General features: G+C 43.6%; 1 protein-coding gene across 1 annotated transcript in view; it reads right to left on the bottom strand.

Moving 5' to 3' along the window:
* Nucleotides 1-18188, bottom strand: part of pard3ba (par-3 family cell polarity regulator beta a) — a 165748-nt gene that overhangs the window by 100295 nt on the left and 47265 nt on the right. Inside the window, exon 5 of the mRNA XM_062527538.1 lies at nt 6823-6905. Within this exon, the coding sequence (XP_062383522.1) occupies nt 6823-6905 (83 nt within the window). The remainder of the gene's footprint in view (nt 1-6822; nt 6906-18188) is intronic.

The raw sequence follows: 18188 nt of genomic DNA, 5'->3' as shown, positions 1-18188 counted from the left end.
GATGCCACTGCCTCCGCTGGAGGATGGCCCACGCCAGTTCCAGGAGGGGTGGATACGATGGCACATTTATGATCCACCGCCTCTGTGTGTGTGCGCATGCAGTGGCTGCTTTGAACCGCTCTCACACACACACCGGCACAGATACACACACACACACACACACACACACACTGAGAACAATATTCATCGCTTAATTTCTTTCCCCATCTCACGTGTCGCTCTCTCTCTCCTCTTTTCCAAAAATAATGTCTCTGTCCTTTTCTTTTCTTTTCTCTTTCCCTTGCCGTGTCTTTCACTCTGTTTTGTGATTAGTTCAGCACACAATTTAATGAGTGTTTTATGTGTGTGTGCTTGGGTGTGTGTATGTGTTTGTGTGTGTGTGTGTTTGTGCGTATGCACACATGTTTGTGTCTGGGCATAGTGCTGTATATGTGTATACACACATGTTTGTGTATGTGTTGAATAGTGTGTTTATGTCTGGCATAGTGGTGTATGTGTGTGTCTGCGTGTGTGTGTGTGTGCGTGTCGGGGGGGTATGTGTTGTGCATGTGATGTTGAGTGCATGTAAGTGGTGTTTTGTTTCAGCCTCGCTGCTCGCCTCTGTGGCTTCCAAACTCTGGCACCTTCCGTCTTGGTAAGGGGGGGGGGGCAAGCAGTCATGCCCACCATGAAGAGACCTATGGCACGCTCACAGGTTTACAGGTTTACACACACACACACACACACACACACTAACACGCAAACACACTAACACACAAACACACACATATACACACACACACACAACCAAACACACGCACACACACGCACACACACATACAGTGAGGAGAACATGTATTTGATACCATGCTAAAGTTGACTAAAAAGAGGAATATAAAATCATCATTTGACAATTGATCTTAATGTCTTAATTCAAAAATTGAGTAAAAATAAAACCGCTAACTACCCCAATTTTCTTTGTGAATGAAGAATGTTTCGTAAATAAATAAATGTTCTTCCTAAATGCTAGGGGGAAGGAAGTATTTGACCCCCAATGTAACCCTATGGGAATTTAACACATAGGGTTAACATTGGGGCAGGCAGATTTTTATTTTTTAAGGCCAGCTATTTCATGGATTCAGGTTATTATGCATCCTGATAAAGTTCCCTTGGCCGTTGGAATTAAAATAGCCCCACGTCATTACATACCTTTCACCATAGCGAGAGATTGGCATGGTGCTTTTTGCAGTAGGCCTATTAGCCTGTTTGATGCTCATTGAGCTCAATGCAAATCAAACAGGCTAATAGGCCTACTGGAAAAAGCACCATGCCAATCTCTAGCTATGGTCAAGGGTATGTGATGATGTGGGGCTATTTTAATTCCAAAGGCCAAGGGAAATTTATCGGGATGCATAATATCCTAGATCCATGAAATAGCTGGTCTTTAAAAATAAAAATCTGCCTGCCCCTATGTTAACCCTATGTGTTAAATTCCCATAGGGTTACATAGGGGGTCAAATACTTCCTTCCCCTAGCATTTAAGGAAAACATTTATCTATTTACGATACATTCTTCAATCACAAAGAAAATTGGTGTCCTTGGCGGTTTGATTTTTACTCATTTTTTAAATTAAGGCATTAAGATCAATTGTCAAATGATGATTTTATATTCCTGTTTTAGCATGGTATCAAATACATGTGCTCCTCACTGTATATACAAAAAAAATGTGGAGGCCTGTGCCAGGTCCTTTATGGCAGGCTTTCAATTGGCTCTTGTTGTGTGTGCTGTTAATGAGTTTATTTGTCTAAATGTGTTTGTCTGTTTACTCAAACAAAACCAAACAGACATAAATCATAGAAGAGGGACCGATAGGGAACAAGTGAGAGAGAGAAAGAGAGAGAGAGAGAGAGAGAGAGAGAGACAGACGAGGGACAGTGAGACAGAAGGAAGAAAGGCGAGAAGAAAACAGCGAGGGATGGAGGGATAGAGAGGGAGGTGGGGGAAGAGAAAATTATTCAGAAGCACAAGTGGCCTAATGAGAGAGTACACAAAACATCACAAGCACTGCAGCGCAGAGTGGAGTGGAGGAAAAGAGATGCTGTGAAAATAACAGCAAAAGAGAGAGAGAGAGAGAGAGAACAAAATGGAGAGGGAGAAAACAAGAGCACGCCAGAGCGAGAGGGAGGTGAAGGAGCCAAGTGGAGAGGAAGAGGAGAGCGAGGGATGAGCCAGAGAAAATGAAAGGAAAGTTGTGCGATGCAAATGAGCTACTCTGAGCTTCTAAATAAAGCTGGGATTTGACGAGATGTGTGTGTGTGTGTGTGTGTGTGTGTGTGTGTGTGTGTGTGTGTGTGTGTGTGTGTGTGTGTGTGTGTGTGTAGGGGGGGGGGATGTAACCAAACAGAGGGCCCAGGTAAGGAGAGGGTCTCTGCACGCCGCGTGTGAAGGGCGCCTGCATGCATAAGCACAAGTTTCAATTAATTAAGAGCCGGGCACAACAGCACATATCAAAGCAGAGGACGCGGGAGGGATGGAGGGAGGAGGGAGGGAGAGAGAGAGAGAAGGAGGGATGGAGGGAGTCATTAGCCCAGCTTAATGAAGAGGCCCTTAAGTCTTCTAAGGCAGCTGAGGAGATAGAACACGGATGGTGAAAGAGTTTGCAAACACACTCATGGAAATGTAACCCAGAAATGCACGTGGACACACACACACACACACACACACACACACACACACACAAAAAGTAAAGTTTCTTCAGTGTGCACTTCAAATCCATTTGCCGTTGGTTTTCCGGCAGGCTGCAGTAATGGCCTGACAAATAAGCTCAGAGGTAGCTCTGCCACACTTGCTTTCAAAGAAGTGTGTGTGTGTATGTGTGTGTGTATGTGTGTGTGTGTGTCTCTGTGTGTGTGCGAGTGAGCAAGCAAGCGAGCGAGAGAGAGAAAGAAAGAGAGAGAGAGAGAGAGAGAGAGAGAGTGTGTCGTGTCTGTTTCACCATCACAGCCAGGGGCTAATAATGTTCTCTCTCCATCTACCTACCACTCTCCTTAAAAAAAAGCAAAAGCTACAGGGGAGAATACAGAGAGAGAGAAAGAGAAAGGGAGCAGAAAAAAGAAAGATAGACAAAAAAGAGATGGAGGGAGAGAGAAAAAAAGGCAAAGAGAGGGGGTGCTAGAGAAAGAGAGCAACCGTGATGTGGAAGAGTGCAGGTAGCATCCTCTCCATCTCACTCTTAACGTAATCTTCAAAGCCTGTGGCGTCTCCGCATAAGCAACGCATCACACACACACACACACACACACACACACACACAATCAACAAAAGCTCGGCAGAGGAGTAAGGCCGGGGTCTTTTGACGGCGAAGCCGGGAGATTAAGCACCCTAAGCGACGCGGCGCCCGGCGATCAGAGCGCGAGCGGCTCAATCCGGCCTTATCGGCCCCGCTGAGCTGTTTAGAGGCGCGGGACAATGGGGGCGCTCCGCGCGCCATTCAAACCCGCCCGTCGCCCGAGCTGTCACCGCCATCCTGTGATCCGCGCGCTAGGTAAACACGCCGGGCGACTTGGCGGAGGAGATGAGAGTGTGTGTGTGTGTGTGTATGGGGGGGGGGGGGGGCAGACAGGAGTGTGTGCACCTACAGGGAGGCTTTAGAGACGGGAGGGGGGCAGGGGAGGGTGATAAGACAAGCAAATTCAGCTTGTCACGGACCACAGTGGTTGGTCATGGTGTTCAAAGGGGTGGTGGGATACAGTGATGGAGTCTGAGTTCGACTCCAACAGGATGTCAACTCTCCAATCAAAGGACGTGGGGGTCTTGACTTTCGTAGACCACGGGCTGCTTGCTGCTATCTATTTCTGCTTTCAGCTACATAATCATGATTAATAACATACTTAATTAATTATGTAAATGATAAATGAATCACCTGTGTAAAAAACCCTATAGGATTAGGACTATTGCTTTCTGGAGGTTTATCAGCTGTTGGCAAAGCCTACACCCAACCTGAGTGTGAGTGTGGGTGTGAGTGTGAGTGTGTAAAAGGAAACTTTGCTTGTGCTGGGCTCATTAAGAAAGAGCACTTCTGTCACCGTCACTTAATCACATCTCATTAGGCCAATGTCACTACCTCCCACACACACACACACACACACACACACTGTACAGGCACAGATCGACACACCCTGCGCCAACATGATGTACATACATTTACAATTATGCATGGGAAACCAACCCAAAGTGCACACACTGAAGAACGCTCGCTGACACGAACACCTTCCTAAAGGCCCAGCCACTGTACACTGTACTACAGTACAGTACACACACAAACAGGATTTGCATCTTTTGTCTGTCTGTCTGTCCTCTCTTGTTTTTCTCTCTCACACACATACGTAGCTTTGCTTAGGCGCTTAATTGTTTGATCACACCCACACCCACCCACACCCACACCCACACCCACACCCACACACACACACACACACACACACACACACACACACACACACACACACACACACACACACACACACACACACACACACACACACACACACACAGCCATACTTTCCTTATTGGCATTTGCACATGTACAGTGATGCCCCTGTAGCCTATTAGCATGCCCCCTCTGTGCTGTCCTGGGCCACATTTACATTCCTGAGCAGTATCGCCGAGCATAAACAAGCTCATCAGGGCCTGCTGGGGCTTCGTTAGAGTAACTGTGTGTGTGTATGTGTGTGTGTGTGTGTGTGTGTGTGTGTGCATGTGTGTGCCATCCAATTTTAGCAGCCATCCAAAACAACAACAATCAGCAGCTGCAATCCGCTAAGGTGTCTGCGTACGTGTGTGAGCATGTGTATGCGTAAAGGTGCGCGTGTGCACGTGTGTGTGTGCACGTGTGTGAGTGAGTGAGTGAGTGAGTGAGTGAGCGAGTGAGTGTGTGAATGTTTGATTTCGAGTGAATGACATTGTTTGTGTGTCTGTGTGTGTGTGTGTGTGTGTGTGTGTGTGTGTGTGTGTGTTTGTGATCAAACAATTGAGCACCTAGGCCAACCTATGCATGTGTGTAAGAGAGAGAGAGAGAGAGAAACAAAGAAAGCGACCGAGACAGACAGACAGACAGACAGACAGACAGACAGACAGACAGACACACCAAAAGAAGAACAAATCCAGGAATTACAGACAGACTTCCCCACAGCGCAACGATAGACTGATAGACACTCGCGTTCGATCTCTTTTCAAAACCGGAGAGAGGAGCGAGAGAGTAGAGGAGAGAGAGAGAGAGAGAGAGAGAGAGAGAGAGAGAGAGAGAGAGAGAGAGAGAGAGAGAGTAGAGCGCCTCCCGTCCCAAAAAACCGAGGCTCGATCCGCCGGCGTGGCGCTGAGCTGCGGATCGATGGGCCGGGCCGGCTGAGTGGAGCTCAAGCTGAGCTTTACAACTCCAAAGAGCCCCCCGGAACAAAAGCACGGCCCCTGCGCTCGAGCGGAGCGCCTAATGAGAGATCTGAGGCCAGACAAGTCCAGTTGCATTTGGGCTCAATTCATCCGCAGCTCTACCACTAATGAAGGCACTCAGACAACACTGTAGGTGCGAGTGTTTCTCATCTTTGATCAATTTCTTTTCACTGGTCGGGGAGGGTAACAACCCGCGCTACTTGTGTGTGCATGATCATCAAACACTGTACACCGCGGTGGGGAAAAAGCCTAAAACAACTAAACACCGTTTGAGATGTCAAAATACTGTTAAAATGATCTAACTACTGGCAACATGATGATGATGACTTTAGTACTCAGTTGCTGGAAAAGTACTCTCCTGATTTTGAGTAGAGCACATCGCCAGTTTAACCAGAGCTTCTACATGCAAGAAAATATTACGTATAAAACACATCATCAATGGCTGCCCACTTATCATGGCTAGACACTTGCTATTACGGGTGTATAAAGGCATTGTAGCACCTGTTTGTATGTAGGTCAGAGCACCTCTAAGCCTGAGTGACAGGTGCAGTGAGGGGAGGCGGAGGAGATAAACTCCCATCAGCCTCTGGGGGAGGTCACATGACCGCTGGGACGGCGATAGGGCACCCGGAGCTGCCGAGAGAGAGGAGCGGGAGACTGGCGCTCGCCGAGCCCTGTGGCCATGGAAACCACTGTGGGGACCGTGCTCCGTTAGCCAGGTCTGTCACACTGACACACACGCTCGCTCGCGCGCACACACACACATGCGCGGCCTGACAGAGAACTCATTTTTTACATCTCAGAGACATCACACCAAGAAAAATAATAACAACAACAACAACAAAAACACACACTCTGTTGTTCTGATACACTGGCGCGAAAAAATAAATATGGGTTTAATGTATTCAGACAGACACAACACACACTTGCACATATATATATATATCACAGATGAGCAGGAAAACAAAGAAACTGTGTAATCCCAGATCAGCTCATTAAGCGGTGTGTGTCAGCATATAACTAAGAATATGAGCGTCTGTGCATGTGTGTGTGTGTGTGTGTGTGTGTGTGTATTTGTGAAATTGTGTGTGTGTGTGTGTGTGTGTGTGTGTGTCTCGTGTAGATATGAAGGGTTTGTCAATATGCAAATCCCTCGCCCATCAAAGTCAAGTTCAGCCCCACACGAGGCACAAAAACACAGCAGCTCAATAAATACTACAAAGAAAACAGAGACAAATGAGCGCTAACCGCTAACGTTAGCACTTACGAGAGACATTCAACAACCCACACATATGGCAAACGGCCCAACCCCCAAAACACACACACACACACACCCTCAACCCTCCCAGCACCACACCCACCCACACCCACCCACACACACACATCGTCTCAACGTACCTGTGGTGGATCTTGGGGTTCCTCATTCTCTCCATGGCTCCACCCTTACTCTGGGGCTGGCTCACAGCAGCATGGCTGTCCCCCTGTCACACACACACACACAAACACAAAAACACACACATTTATTCCGGTACTTTCCATCCCCAGACCTGTTCCCCCGAGTGCACGGTCCCCCCAACCCCACCCTCCACCCACCCACCCCCGCTGCCTTGGCCTCTCAAGTGCTCGTTAGTCCATTAACACAATTAGGAATCAAAACAGCCGATTAGCATGGGCGCCCTTACTCCTGTAGTGCTCTTGGAACGCGCGGGGATCTCTTTGTCACTCTCTCCCTCTGTCCATCTCCGTCCCCCCTCGCTCGCTCGCTCTCTCTCTGGACAACGCTATTTTTAACGAGGGCCCGTACCAGAGCTACTGAGCCTGGGGTGAAAGCTACAGCAAAGAGGGGTGGGAGATGGACAAGGAGGAGGAGGAGGAGGAGGAAACACTATCAACTACTAAGAGAAGGGTGGAAGGAGAGAAAGAGAGAGAGAGAGAGAGAGAGAGATGGGGGGAGAGAAGAAAAAGAGGAGAAAAGGCTACACACGGACAAGAGGAGGGGCGGAGGTCCACTTAAGCGCAGTTGAAGTAGTCGTCTTCTGCCTCGTCATTCGCTCGCTCTCTCTCTCTCCCTCTCTCGCATCCCTCTGTTTGCCACTCGTCTAATGATGGCCGCCGGCCCTGGGACCCACTAGCCCCCCTGTTGTAGCCTACCTAACCCCCCCCCCCCCAACCACATACACACACACACAGCCATCATACAAACCCCACCTACCTCCACCCACCTCCCCACCCACCCACTGAGCACCCAGGACCCTTCTGCCCCTCACATGTGACGTGAAGCGCTCACAGACACACACACACACACACACACACACACACACACACACACACACACACACACACACACACACACACACACACACACACACACACACACACACACACAAAAAGTGACCTAGTTCTGAGGCCATCACGCGATTATCCTCTGTGGGACACATGCTCCGTGGAGGACCCTCTATTGTTTGTGCCCCTCTGCCTTTCTTTTCTTCCATCCCACCCTCCCTCCCTCCCTTGCTCCCTCGCTCCCTCTATCCCTCTCTCTCCCTCAGTCTCTGTCCCTTCTTTCTCGGTCCCATTAGAGCGCACTTTGCTCACACGAGCATGGGCAGGGGAAGAAAGACTGGGCCACACACACACATACAAATAAAAACACATAAACAGCCAGGGTGAAAGAAGTGTGAGAAACACTCGACTATTCACATAAATGAGAGGGGAAAAGAGTCTTCACACACACGCACACGCACACACACACACACACACACACACACACACACACACAGGGACTCAGTAAAATGGGGTAGTTATGTCACGGTGGGAGGAGACTAAACAGAAATCAACACAAGTAAACATGGGAGGGGGAGGCCATGTGAGGACAAACAAGTGTGTGAATTTGGGTGTGAGTGTGTGTGTGAGTGAGTGTGTGCATTTTTGTGTGCTTATTTGCGTGGGAGAGTGCTGTATGAAGTGGTTAGTTTTTCCATTCAGATTTATTCTATGTGTGCCCATCACTGTGCATATACCTTAGCTAAGCAAGGGCTATCTTCTAAGGGTCGCTACCATTGTGTGTGTGTGTGTGTGTCTGTGTGTGTGTGTGTGTGTGTGTGTGTGTTAGTACACGAGAGCCTTTGTCTGTGACAGTAAGTGCTCTCCAGTGGGGTTTCCGTAATTAAATAAATGTCAGCCTGTGAATACGCACAGAAAAAAAAGCACTACCCAACTAAAGTGTGCGTGTGTGTATGCGTGTGTGTATGCGTGTGTGTATGCGTGTGTGTATGCGTGCGCGCGCGTGTGTGTGTGTGTGTGTGTGTGTGTGTGTGTGTGACAGGACTATGAGCTGGGTCACACTCTTAAAGGTACTCTACTTTGACCTCCCACCCCTGTCACATCCATCCCAGCATGCTCTTAGGGGACCAGGGAGGCCGCAGGTTGGGTAGGGATTTCACTGAAAAGGGGGGGATGTACTGAATCAGAAGGAGAGAGAGAGAGAGAATGAGAGAGGGGGAGGGTGAAGAGAGAGATCAACATGAAAGAGAGTAACACGCATAAGAAGGAGGGACCGACTGGAACAGAGAAAACGAAGAGAGAAAATGCTAACAGACAAATCAGAAACAGTCGGAACAAAATGGGAGGAAGAAACAGAGGAATAGAGAAAGAAAGGAGATGATGAAGGGGGAGAGAGAGAGAGGGAGAGAGAGAGAGAGAGAGAGAGGGGGGGGGCTGGTTTCACCTGAGTGCCCACGGGGAATGGGCAAGCTTCCCGCACAAATAAACCCACCTCATTTCCATATCCCAGAATTCCACTGCAGCGTAAAAAATCAATTAGGAGACGACGAGCTGTTTATCGGCGGTGTGACCTTAATTACTGATAATCGCACTTTCACACCGCACCGTGGAAGCAGAGAGAGAGAGGACTTCATCTGGTACAAATTCAGTGAGAGCGGAGAGAAAAAGGGAGAGAGAGAGAGAGGGAGAGAGGAAAAAGAGAGAGGGAGAGAAAAAAAGACAGAGGGAGGATAAAGAGAGAAAGACAAAAATAGAGGGAGAGAGCGCGAGAGATGGAGAGAGAGAGAAAGACACACCACACCACTCATCTCTGATGACAGTCATCACAGGCTCTCACAATTACCTGAGTCAACAAAGCAGAACTGAAAGACTTTGAAAGGCATCTCCAGAGTTGATGTACTCCTTCTTGCCATATAATGAGCCAAGCCACACAGGCGTGGAAGCCTTATTTTGTCTAATCAACACTGATACCCCATCTAAGTATACTTCCCCTCCGGTATAATTGGCACGACCGACAATAGCAACTCTGTGGATCTGAACCCTAGAAAGATTGCAAACACAACCACCTAGACTCAGAGGGACTCAACATGTCTGCCAAATAAATCAAATTCAAGTCAACCAAAAAGAAGCAGCCTGTGCTCATTTTCTTTATCTACTGCGGCAACAGCAACTCACAAACCAGGAGAATTATAGACAAAAGAGTGACTGCATCAACGGTATTAGATCCTGTAATGCCTCCATTAGAAAATTCATGAATCAGTTTAGCATAAGCTGCACTGAGTTGGTTTAATACACAGCTCAGATAAAAGCTAATCAATCATATGAGGGATGCCACTGCTTAGCTTATTGACAAGCTATCTGATGAAATATGAAGGACAGGAAAATGACAAAAAAAAAAAAAAAAAGAAACGCCCAGGGCTAACCCTTAATAGCAATATTTATCTGCCATTCTGAAGCCTGCTCATCTAGCATGTTCCCGTGCTGTAGGATTCAAGGACTTGGCCTTATCGCCGAGGGATACACGGATGGCACAGTAACAAAAACCCCTCGTCCCCAAGGACGCGGAGCGTCTTCCAAGAAGGCAGCGAGAAGAGGTGAGGAGGAGGCAGCCTGGCACAGACAGAAAAAAAAAATAAATCCCTCAACGATTAATTAAATTTGAGAGTCCCACCTGCCAATGGCGACCACCTGAGCCCCGTCACGCCTGAACAAATCGATACGTGCGGAAATAAATATTAATGCCCCCGACCTGCAGCACGCGAACGAAGCAAACCGGTTATCACATACAAATTACCAAACCAGTTTGACCTTATGGCACACATGCTACATACACACTTTTTAAACGAATTACGGGTGTAAGCTGCCGCTCAATTTAATTATTTTTTTTAGATTAAATACACGCATGCTAATGAGTGAGACTGCGCGTGGAACGGCGAAACTTCAGAGTCTAGCAGAGACAGTCATCCCGTCAACACACATCTGTCTCTTTCCACTTAGAACAAAAACACCTCAGTGGCTTCCAACTCCGCTAATTAGTGACATAATATGGGTTTCCAAGGCAACTGACTTCACAGACTCCTCGGTGTGTGTGTGTGTGTGTGTGTGTGTCTGTCTGGGGAGAGAGGGAGGGGGTGGGGGTGGGGGGTTAAAAAAACACACTCAAATGTGTGAGCTCACCTCAACACTTGAGGAGTAAGCAGAGCAGAGTGGAGTGAGATCTCTGCTGAAGGCAGAGAAAGTGTGAGGGGTAAATGGCACGGGCGGCAGGACTAAGAGCCCCTGTGCAAAGCCCCCTCTCGACCCCCGGCTTGGCAAAAAGAGATATACAACCCCTGGCAAAAAATATGGAATCACCAGTCTTGGAGGATGTTAATCCAGTTGTTTAATTTTTTAGAAAAAAGCCAGATCACAGACATGACACAAAACTAAGTTCATTTGAAATGGCAACTTTCTGGCTTTAGGAAACATTAAAGGAAATCAAGAAAAAAAATAATTAATCAGTAACAGTTGCTTGTTTTAGACCAGCCAGAGGGGAAAAAAATATGGAATCACTCAATTCCAAGGAAAAAATTATGGAATCATGAAAAACAAATTGACAAAAGAACACTTCAACGCACCACTAGTACTTTGTTGCACCACCTCTGGCTTTTATAACAGCTTACAGTCTCTGAGGCATGGACTTAATGAGTGACAATCAGTACTCTTCATCAATCTGGCTCCAACTTTCTCTGATTCCAGTTGCCAGATCAGTTTTGCAGGTTGAAGCCTTGGGATGCACCATTTTCTTTAATTCTACTACAGATTTTCAATTGAATTGAGATCCAGACTATTTGCAGGCCATGACATTGACCTTATGTGTCTTTCTTCAAGGAATTCAATAGTTTTTGCTCTATGACAAGATGCATTATCATCTTGAAAAATGATGTAATCAACCCCAAACATCCTTTCAATTGATTGGATAAGAAAAGTGTCGAAAATGTCAATATAAACTTTATATAATAAATAATAATATAAGCATTATTGAAGATGTAACGATCTCCATCTCCCCAATGCCTTTACCTGACATGCAGCCCCATATCATCAATGACCTTGTTTTTTTCAGGCAGTTGTCTTCATTAATCTCATTGAAATGGCACCAAACAAAAGTTCCAGCATCATCACCTTGCCCATTGCAGAAACGCGATTCATCACTGAATATGACTTTCATCTAGTTATATCCACATTCCAATGAGATTTATGAAGACAACTGCCTGAAGAAAACATGCACATTTCCTCAGTCGTTGATGATATGGGGCTGCATGTCAGGTAAAGGCATTGGGGAGACGGCGATCGTTACATCTTCGATAATGCTCAATCCAATTGAAAAACTGTAGTAGAATTTGAAGAAAATGGTGCATCCCAAGGCTCAAACCTGCAAAACTGATCTGGCAACTGGAATCAGAGAAAGTTGGAGCCAGATTGATGAAGAGTACTGATTGTCACTCATTAAGTCCATGCCTCAGAGACTGTAAGCTGTTATAAAAGCCAGAGGTGGTGCAACAAAATACTAGTGATGCGTTGAAGTGTTCTTTTGTCAATTTGTTTTTCATGATTCCATAATTTTTTCCTTGGAATTGAGTGATTCCATATTTTTTTCCCCTCTGGCTGGTCTAAAACAAGCAACTGTTACTGATTAATTAATTTTTTTTCTTGATTTCCTTTAATGTTTCTTAAAGCCAGAAAGTTGCCATTTCAAATGAAACTAGAAATGCAATTCCAAGGAATTACCAGTGCATGAAAATGCAAAAAAAATTATAGATAGATAATGTAGATATGGCTACTAAGGTGTAGCTAGGGTAAACATGGTGGTTGCATAGTTTAAACAGAGTTGATAGTGTTTAGGTAGACATTTTAAAGCTTAAACATTCCTGTTCTAACTTAACTAATGATTTCTAACAGGTATTCTAAAATGTTAACTATGCTAACAATGATAACCAGGTTGATTGGTTTACTTGGCTAATGATTTCTAGCAGTAATGCTAAAAATGCTAACTATGCTAACAATGCTAACCACGTTGATTAGCTAACTTAGCTAATCATTTTTAGCAGTTATGCTAAAAATGCTAACAATGCTAATAATGTTAACTATGCTAACAATGCTAACCAGGTTGATTAGCTAACGTAGCTAATCATTTTTAACAGTTATGCTAAAAATGCTAACTATGCTAATAATGTTAACTATGCTAACCATGCTAACTAGTTAACTTGGTACTGAGGACTTTTATTTTGAAACATTTGCTGATGGGGTATCCATGGCTGCCACTATCAGGAATAAAGAAGTTACTGTAGTAAAATCAGGTTGGTTGCTATGGAAACGGTCATAAACGCTTAATTTTGATGGTTGCTATGTTGGTTGCTAGGTGCATGGAGGTCTCATGTAGTTGACTGGAGGCATAGTTGATGATAACTGACAGTTGGAATGGTTGAACAGTTAAATAGTTGAGTAGTTTCAATGGTTAAATGATTTAATAGTGTATTATTGCAGTGAGGACTTTTATTTTGAAACAGTTGTGGAAAGAGGAAACAGTTAACAGGATATGTAGTCTTCACAGAGAGATTGTATGCTTAAAGCCTGAGCCTGCAGGTGGGGCTGGCCACCTGGCATAAGATTCTAATTGCTTAATGATCCGATTGTGATGTCATAGAGGCCAATGTTAAGTCTATGGGGAAATTTGTAATAGTTTTTAATTTATAGTTTAAAAAGTATAAAAGTTACAAAGTTGAAAAATACTTAGCAGCCTTCCCCTATTTAAGACCTACGTTGCGACGTTTGAATGAAGTTTCTAAGTTAAACGGTTCAAGCTGAATAGAAAAAATGAATTTGATCAGCGGAATAATAACTAGAAATGCAATTCCAAGGAATTACCAGTGCATGAAAATGCAAAAAAAATTATAGATAGATAATGTAGATATGGCTACTAAGGTGTAGCTAGGGTAAACATGGTGGTTGCATAGTTTAAACAGAGTTGATAGTGTTTAGGTAGACATTTTAAAGCTTAAACATTCCTGTTCTAACTTAACTAATGATTTCTAACAGGTATTCTAAAATGTTAACTATGCTAACAATGATAACCAGGTTGATTGGTTTACTTGGCTAATGATTTCTAGCAGTAATGCTAAAAATGCTAACTATGCTAACAATGCTAACTATGCTAACAATGCTAACCACGTTGATTAGCTAACTTAGCTAATCATTTTTAGCAGTTATGCTAAAAATGCTAACAATGCTAATAATGTTAACTATGCTAACAATGCTAACCAGGTTGATTAGCTAACGTAGCTAATCATTTTTAGCAGTTATGCTAAAAATGCTAACTATGCTAATAATGTTAACTATGCTAACCATGCTAACTAGCTAACTTGGTACTGAGGACTTTTATTTTGAAACATTTGTTGATGGGGTATCCATGGCTGCCACTATCAGGAATAAAGAAGTTACTGTAGTAAAATCAGGTTGGTTGCTATGGAAACGGTCATAAACGCTTAATTTTGATGGTTGCTATGTTGGTTGCTAGGTGCATGGAGGTCTCATGTAGTTGACTGGAGGCATAGTTGATGATAACTGACAGTTGGAATGGTTGAACAGTTAAATAGTTGAGTAGTTTCAATGGTTAAATGATTTAATAGTGTATTATTGCAGTGAGGACTTTTATTTTGAAACAGTTGTGGAAAGAGGAAACAGTTAACAGGATATGTAGTCTTCACAGAGAGATTGTATGCTTAAAGCCTGAGAGAGAGAGGGCTGCTGCAGGTGGGGCTGGCCACCTGGCATAAGATTCTAATTGCTTAACTAGAAATGCAATTCCAAGGAATTACCAGTGCATGAAAATGCAAAAATATATAGATAGATAATGTAGATATGGTTACTAAGGTGTAGCTAGGGTAAACATGGTGGTTGCATAGTTTAAAGACAGTTGATGTGTGAAGTTAGACAGTTTAAAGCTTAAACATTCCAGTTGTAACTTAACTAATGATTTCTAAAAGGTATGTTAAAATGTTATCTAACTATGTTAACCCTTTAGGCGCCAGAGGTTTTTTCCAAAAACATTCAATTTTGACATATTAATTTCAAAAGGCTTTCACTTAAAAGTGATAAGAGATAGAGACTTTCTGTAAATTAGAGAAATATTAAGGATGACCCAAAGTTTATGTAGGGATTAAATATATCAAACTAATTTGCATATTATGACGTCATAATGACGTCATATGGTGGCGGCCATCTTGATTTTTGATTTTTAATGATTTTTTTAAATATTATTATAAAAATATTAATATTATTATTAATAATATTTTTGCTGACAGACATACACATCACCAGGACATGAAAACACAAAAAGAACAAACATTGTACCATACTGAATGGTCAGGGAAATAGTAAATCATCATAGGCTACTAATAGCAAGATGATGGGAATGATGATGATGCTGCGAATTTATGTAGCAGGCCTTTTGCCATAGAGATAATGAATCCCTGTTCATACAGGTGACACTTCTTGTAGTGTTTCATGGTGTGGTACCTCTAATTGCAGGGCACAACACAAAGGCCCATTACACACTGCCTACACCTGTATTTTGTCTGACTATGGCCTTTAGATCTGCCACTTTGAGGTTTTTTTTTTATTATTATTATTATTTTTAGTTGACAGACATTCACATCACAAGGACATGTACACACAAAAAGAACACACATTGTGCCATACTAAATGGTCAGGGAAATAGTAAATCAATAGTGTAATAAATAATAAATGGAAAGATGATGGGAATGCACATTTCTGTAGCAGGCTTTTTATTGTAAATATAATGAATCCCTATTCATCCAGGTGACACTTCTTGTAGTGTTTCATGGTACTTCTCATTGCATGGCATAACATAAGAACCCACCCCACACTGCCCACCTGTTGCCTATTTTGTCTGATGACAGCCTGTAAGTAAGGTCTGCCACGCGCGCCTCCCGAGTGGAGTGAGTCAGCATGGCTGTTCTTTCTCATTCTCCTTGTGTTTGCCTACACTGCTGCTACGTTTCCCCAAGCTATCCTATGGACACTTCGACCTCGTCTAACACATCTATTGATATTAGACAAAGGCTCCACTACATTACCGTCCTCCTCCGATTATGGAGAGGCACACGGTCACTGTCGAGGGAGCATGGCAGCGCGATCAAAAAAAACAAAAAAACACACACACACACACATTGCCCCGGCCATAAGCTTTCGTTCTCCACAACTAACACGTAATGAGGGTCTGCTAACTGTTTCACGATATGTCTACTTCTCATTGCAAGGCATAACATAAAAAAATCACCCCACACTAACACCTGTTGCCTATTTTGTCTGATGGCACCCGGATCTGCCACGCGCGCCTCCCGAGTGGAGTGGCTTTCGTTCTCATTCTCATTGCGACTATACTGCTGCTACGTTGCCCCACTGTTCTCCTATGGACACTTCGACCTCCATACCGACATACCCAATAGTGTTAGACAAATTCTCCATCACGTTACTTGTCCTCGCAATTATGGAGAGGCACAATGAAAACGAAAGGGCAATAGCGCGATAACATGGCAGTGCCCCGACCAATACTGCCGTTCTCTACACAAATAACACGTCTGATGAGGGTCTTCTAACTTCTCTATGAACACCTAGACCCATGAAATAATGTTCCTACACTGACATTGGGCAAAGGATCCACGTGTGTGCTTGTGTAGGACTTATCTCTCACGTTGTCTAGCTTCAGCATTGCTAGGCGGAGACGCGTGTGAATAAACAAATCCCCGTCATCTTCTGAAGGCAGATATTTCTCTTCAGAATAACTGTCAGCGAACAGAAGACCCAACACTTCATTCCTGGTAAACTTTTTCCATGTGTTTAGACGATTATCTAATGCTAATATTCGTTTACGTTCACAATACCGCCCTGATACAATGGCTCAGACGCAAGCTAGCTCAGCTGATATTTCGCATTGGTTTAAAGTGCCCTAGCTCGAATATTTTGTATAGAAGCATGACGTAATTCTGAGTCGGGGACGTAGTATGACATGTCTGCCAACTAGTGGCAGGGAGTTTGAACGAAATTTGACACCCTATTTGACAAAATCGGCCGTTTTATTCAGTACCGCATCTTGTCGACTATAGTCGCCTGTGGCGCTTAGAGGGTTAACAATGATAACCAGGTTGATTGGTTTACTTAGCTAATGATTTATAACAGTTATGGTAAAAATGCTAACAATAATAACAATGTTAACTATGTTAACAATGTTAACCAGGTTGATTAGCTAACCTAGCTAATGATTTCTATCAGTTATGCTAAAAATGCTAACTATGCTAACTATGCAAACCAGGTTGATTAGCTAACTTAGCTAATCATTTCTAACAGTTATGCTAACAATGCTAACTAGGTTGATTAGCTAACTTAGCTAATCATTTCTAGCAGCTATGCTAAAAATGCTAACTATGCTAACAATGCTAACTATGCTAACCATGCTAACTAGGTTGATTAGCTAACTTAGCTAATCATTTCTAGCAGCTATGTTAAAAATGCTAAATATGCTAACAATGCTAACTATGCTAACCATGCTAACTAGCTAACTTGCTACTGAGGACTTCTATTTTGAAACATTCGTTGATAGGGTATCCATGGTGGCCACTATCGGGAATAAAGAAGTTACTGTAGTAAAATCATGTTGGTTGCTATGGAAACGGTCATAAACGCTTGATTTTAATGGTTGCTATGTTGGTTGCTAGGTACATGGAGGTCTCATGTAGTTGACTGGAGGCATAGTTGATGATAACTGACAGTTGGAATGGTTGAACAGTTAAATAGTTGAGTAGTTTCAATGGTTAAATGATTTAATAGTGTATTATTGCAGTGAGAACTTTTATTTTGAAACAGTTGTGGAAAGAGGAAACAGTTAACAGGATATGTAGTCTTCACAGAGAGATTGTATTCTTAAAGCCTGAGAGAGAGAGAGAGCTGCTGCAGGTGGGGCTGGCCACCTGGCATAAGATTCTAATTGCTTAACGATCCGACTGTGATGTCATAGAGGCCAATGTTAAGTCTATGGGGAAATTTTTAATAGTTTTTAATTTTTAGTTTAAAAAGTATAAAAGTTACAAAGTTGAAAAATACTTAGCAGCATGCCCCTATTGAAGACCTACGTTGCAACGTTTGAATGAAGTTTCTAGGTTAAACGGTTCAAGCTGAATAGAAAAAAATGAATTTGATCAGCGGAATAATAAGAAGAAGAAGAAGAAGAAGAAGAAGTTTTGGAAGAACAGACAGTGCATTTTCATGCACTGTAATGATCCGATTGTGATGTCATAGAGGCCAATGTTAAGTCTATGGGGAAATTTGTAATAGTTTTTAATTTATAGTTTAAAAAGTATAAAAGTTGCAAAGTTGAAAAATACTTAGCAGCATTCCCCTATTTAAGACCTACGTTGCGACGTTTG

This window comes from Sardina pilchardus, chromosome 23 (genome assembly GCF_963854185.1).
Source record: "Sardina pilchardus chromosome 23, fSarPil1.1, whole genome shotgun sequence".
Taxonomy (NCBI): domain Eukaryota; kingdom Metazoa; phylum Chordata; class Actinopteri; order Clupeiformes; family Clupeidae; genus Sardina; species Sardina pilchardus.
Note: the sequence above shows the minus strand (reverse complement) of the source record. Positions and strands in the feature narration are given on the sequence as shown.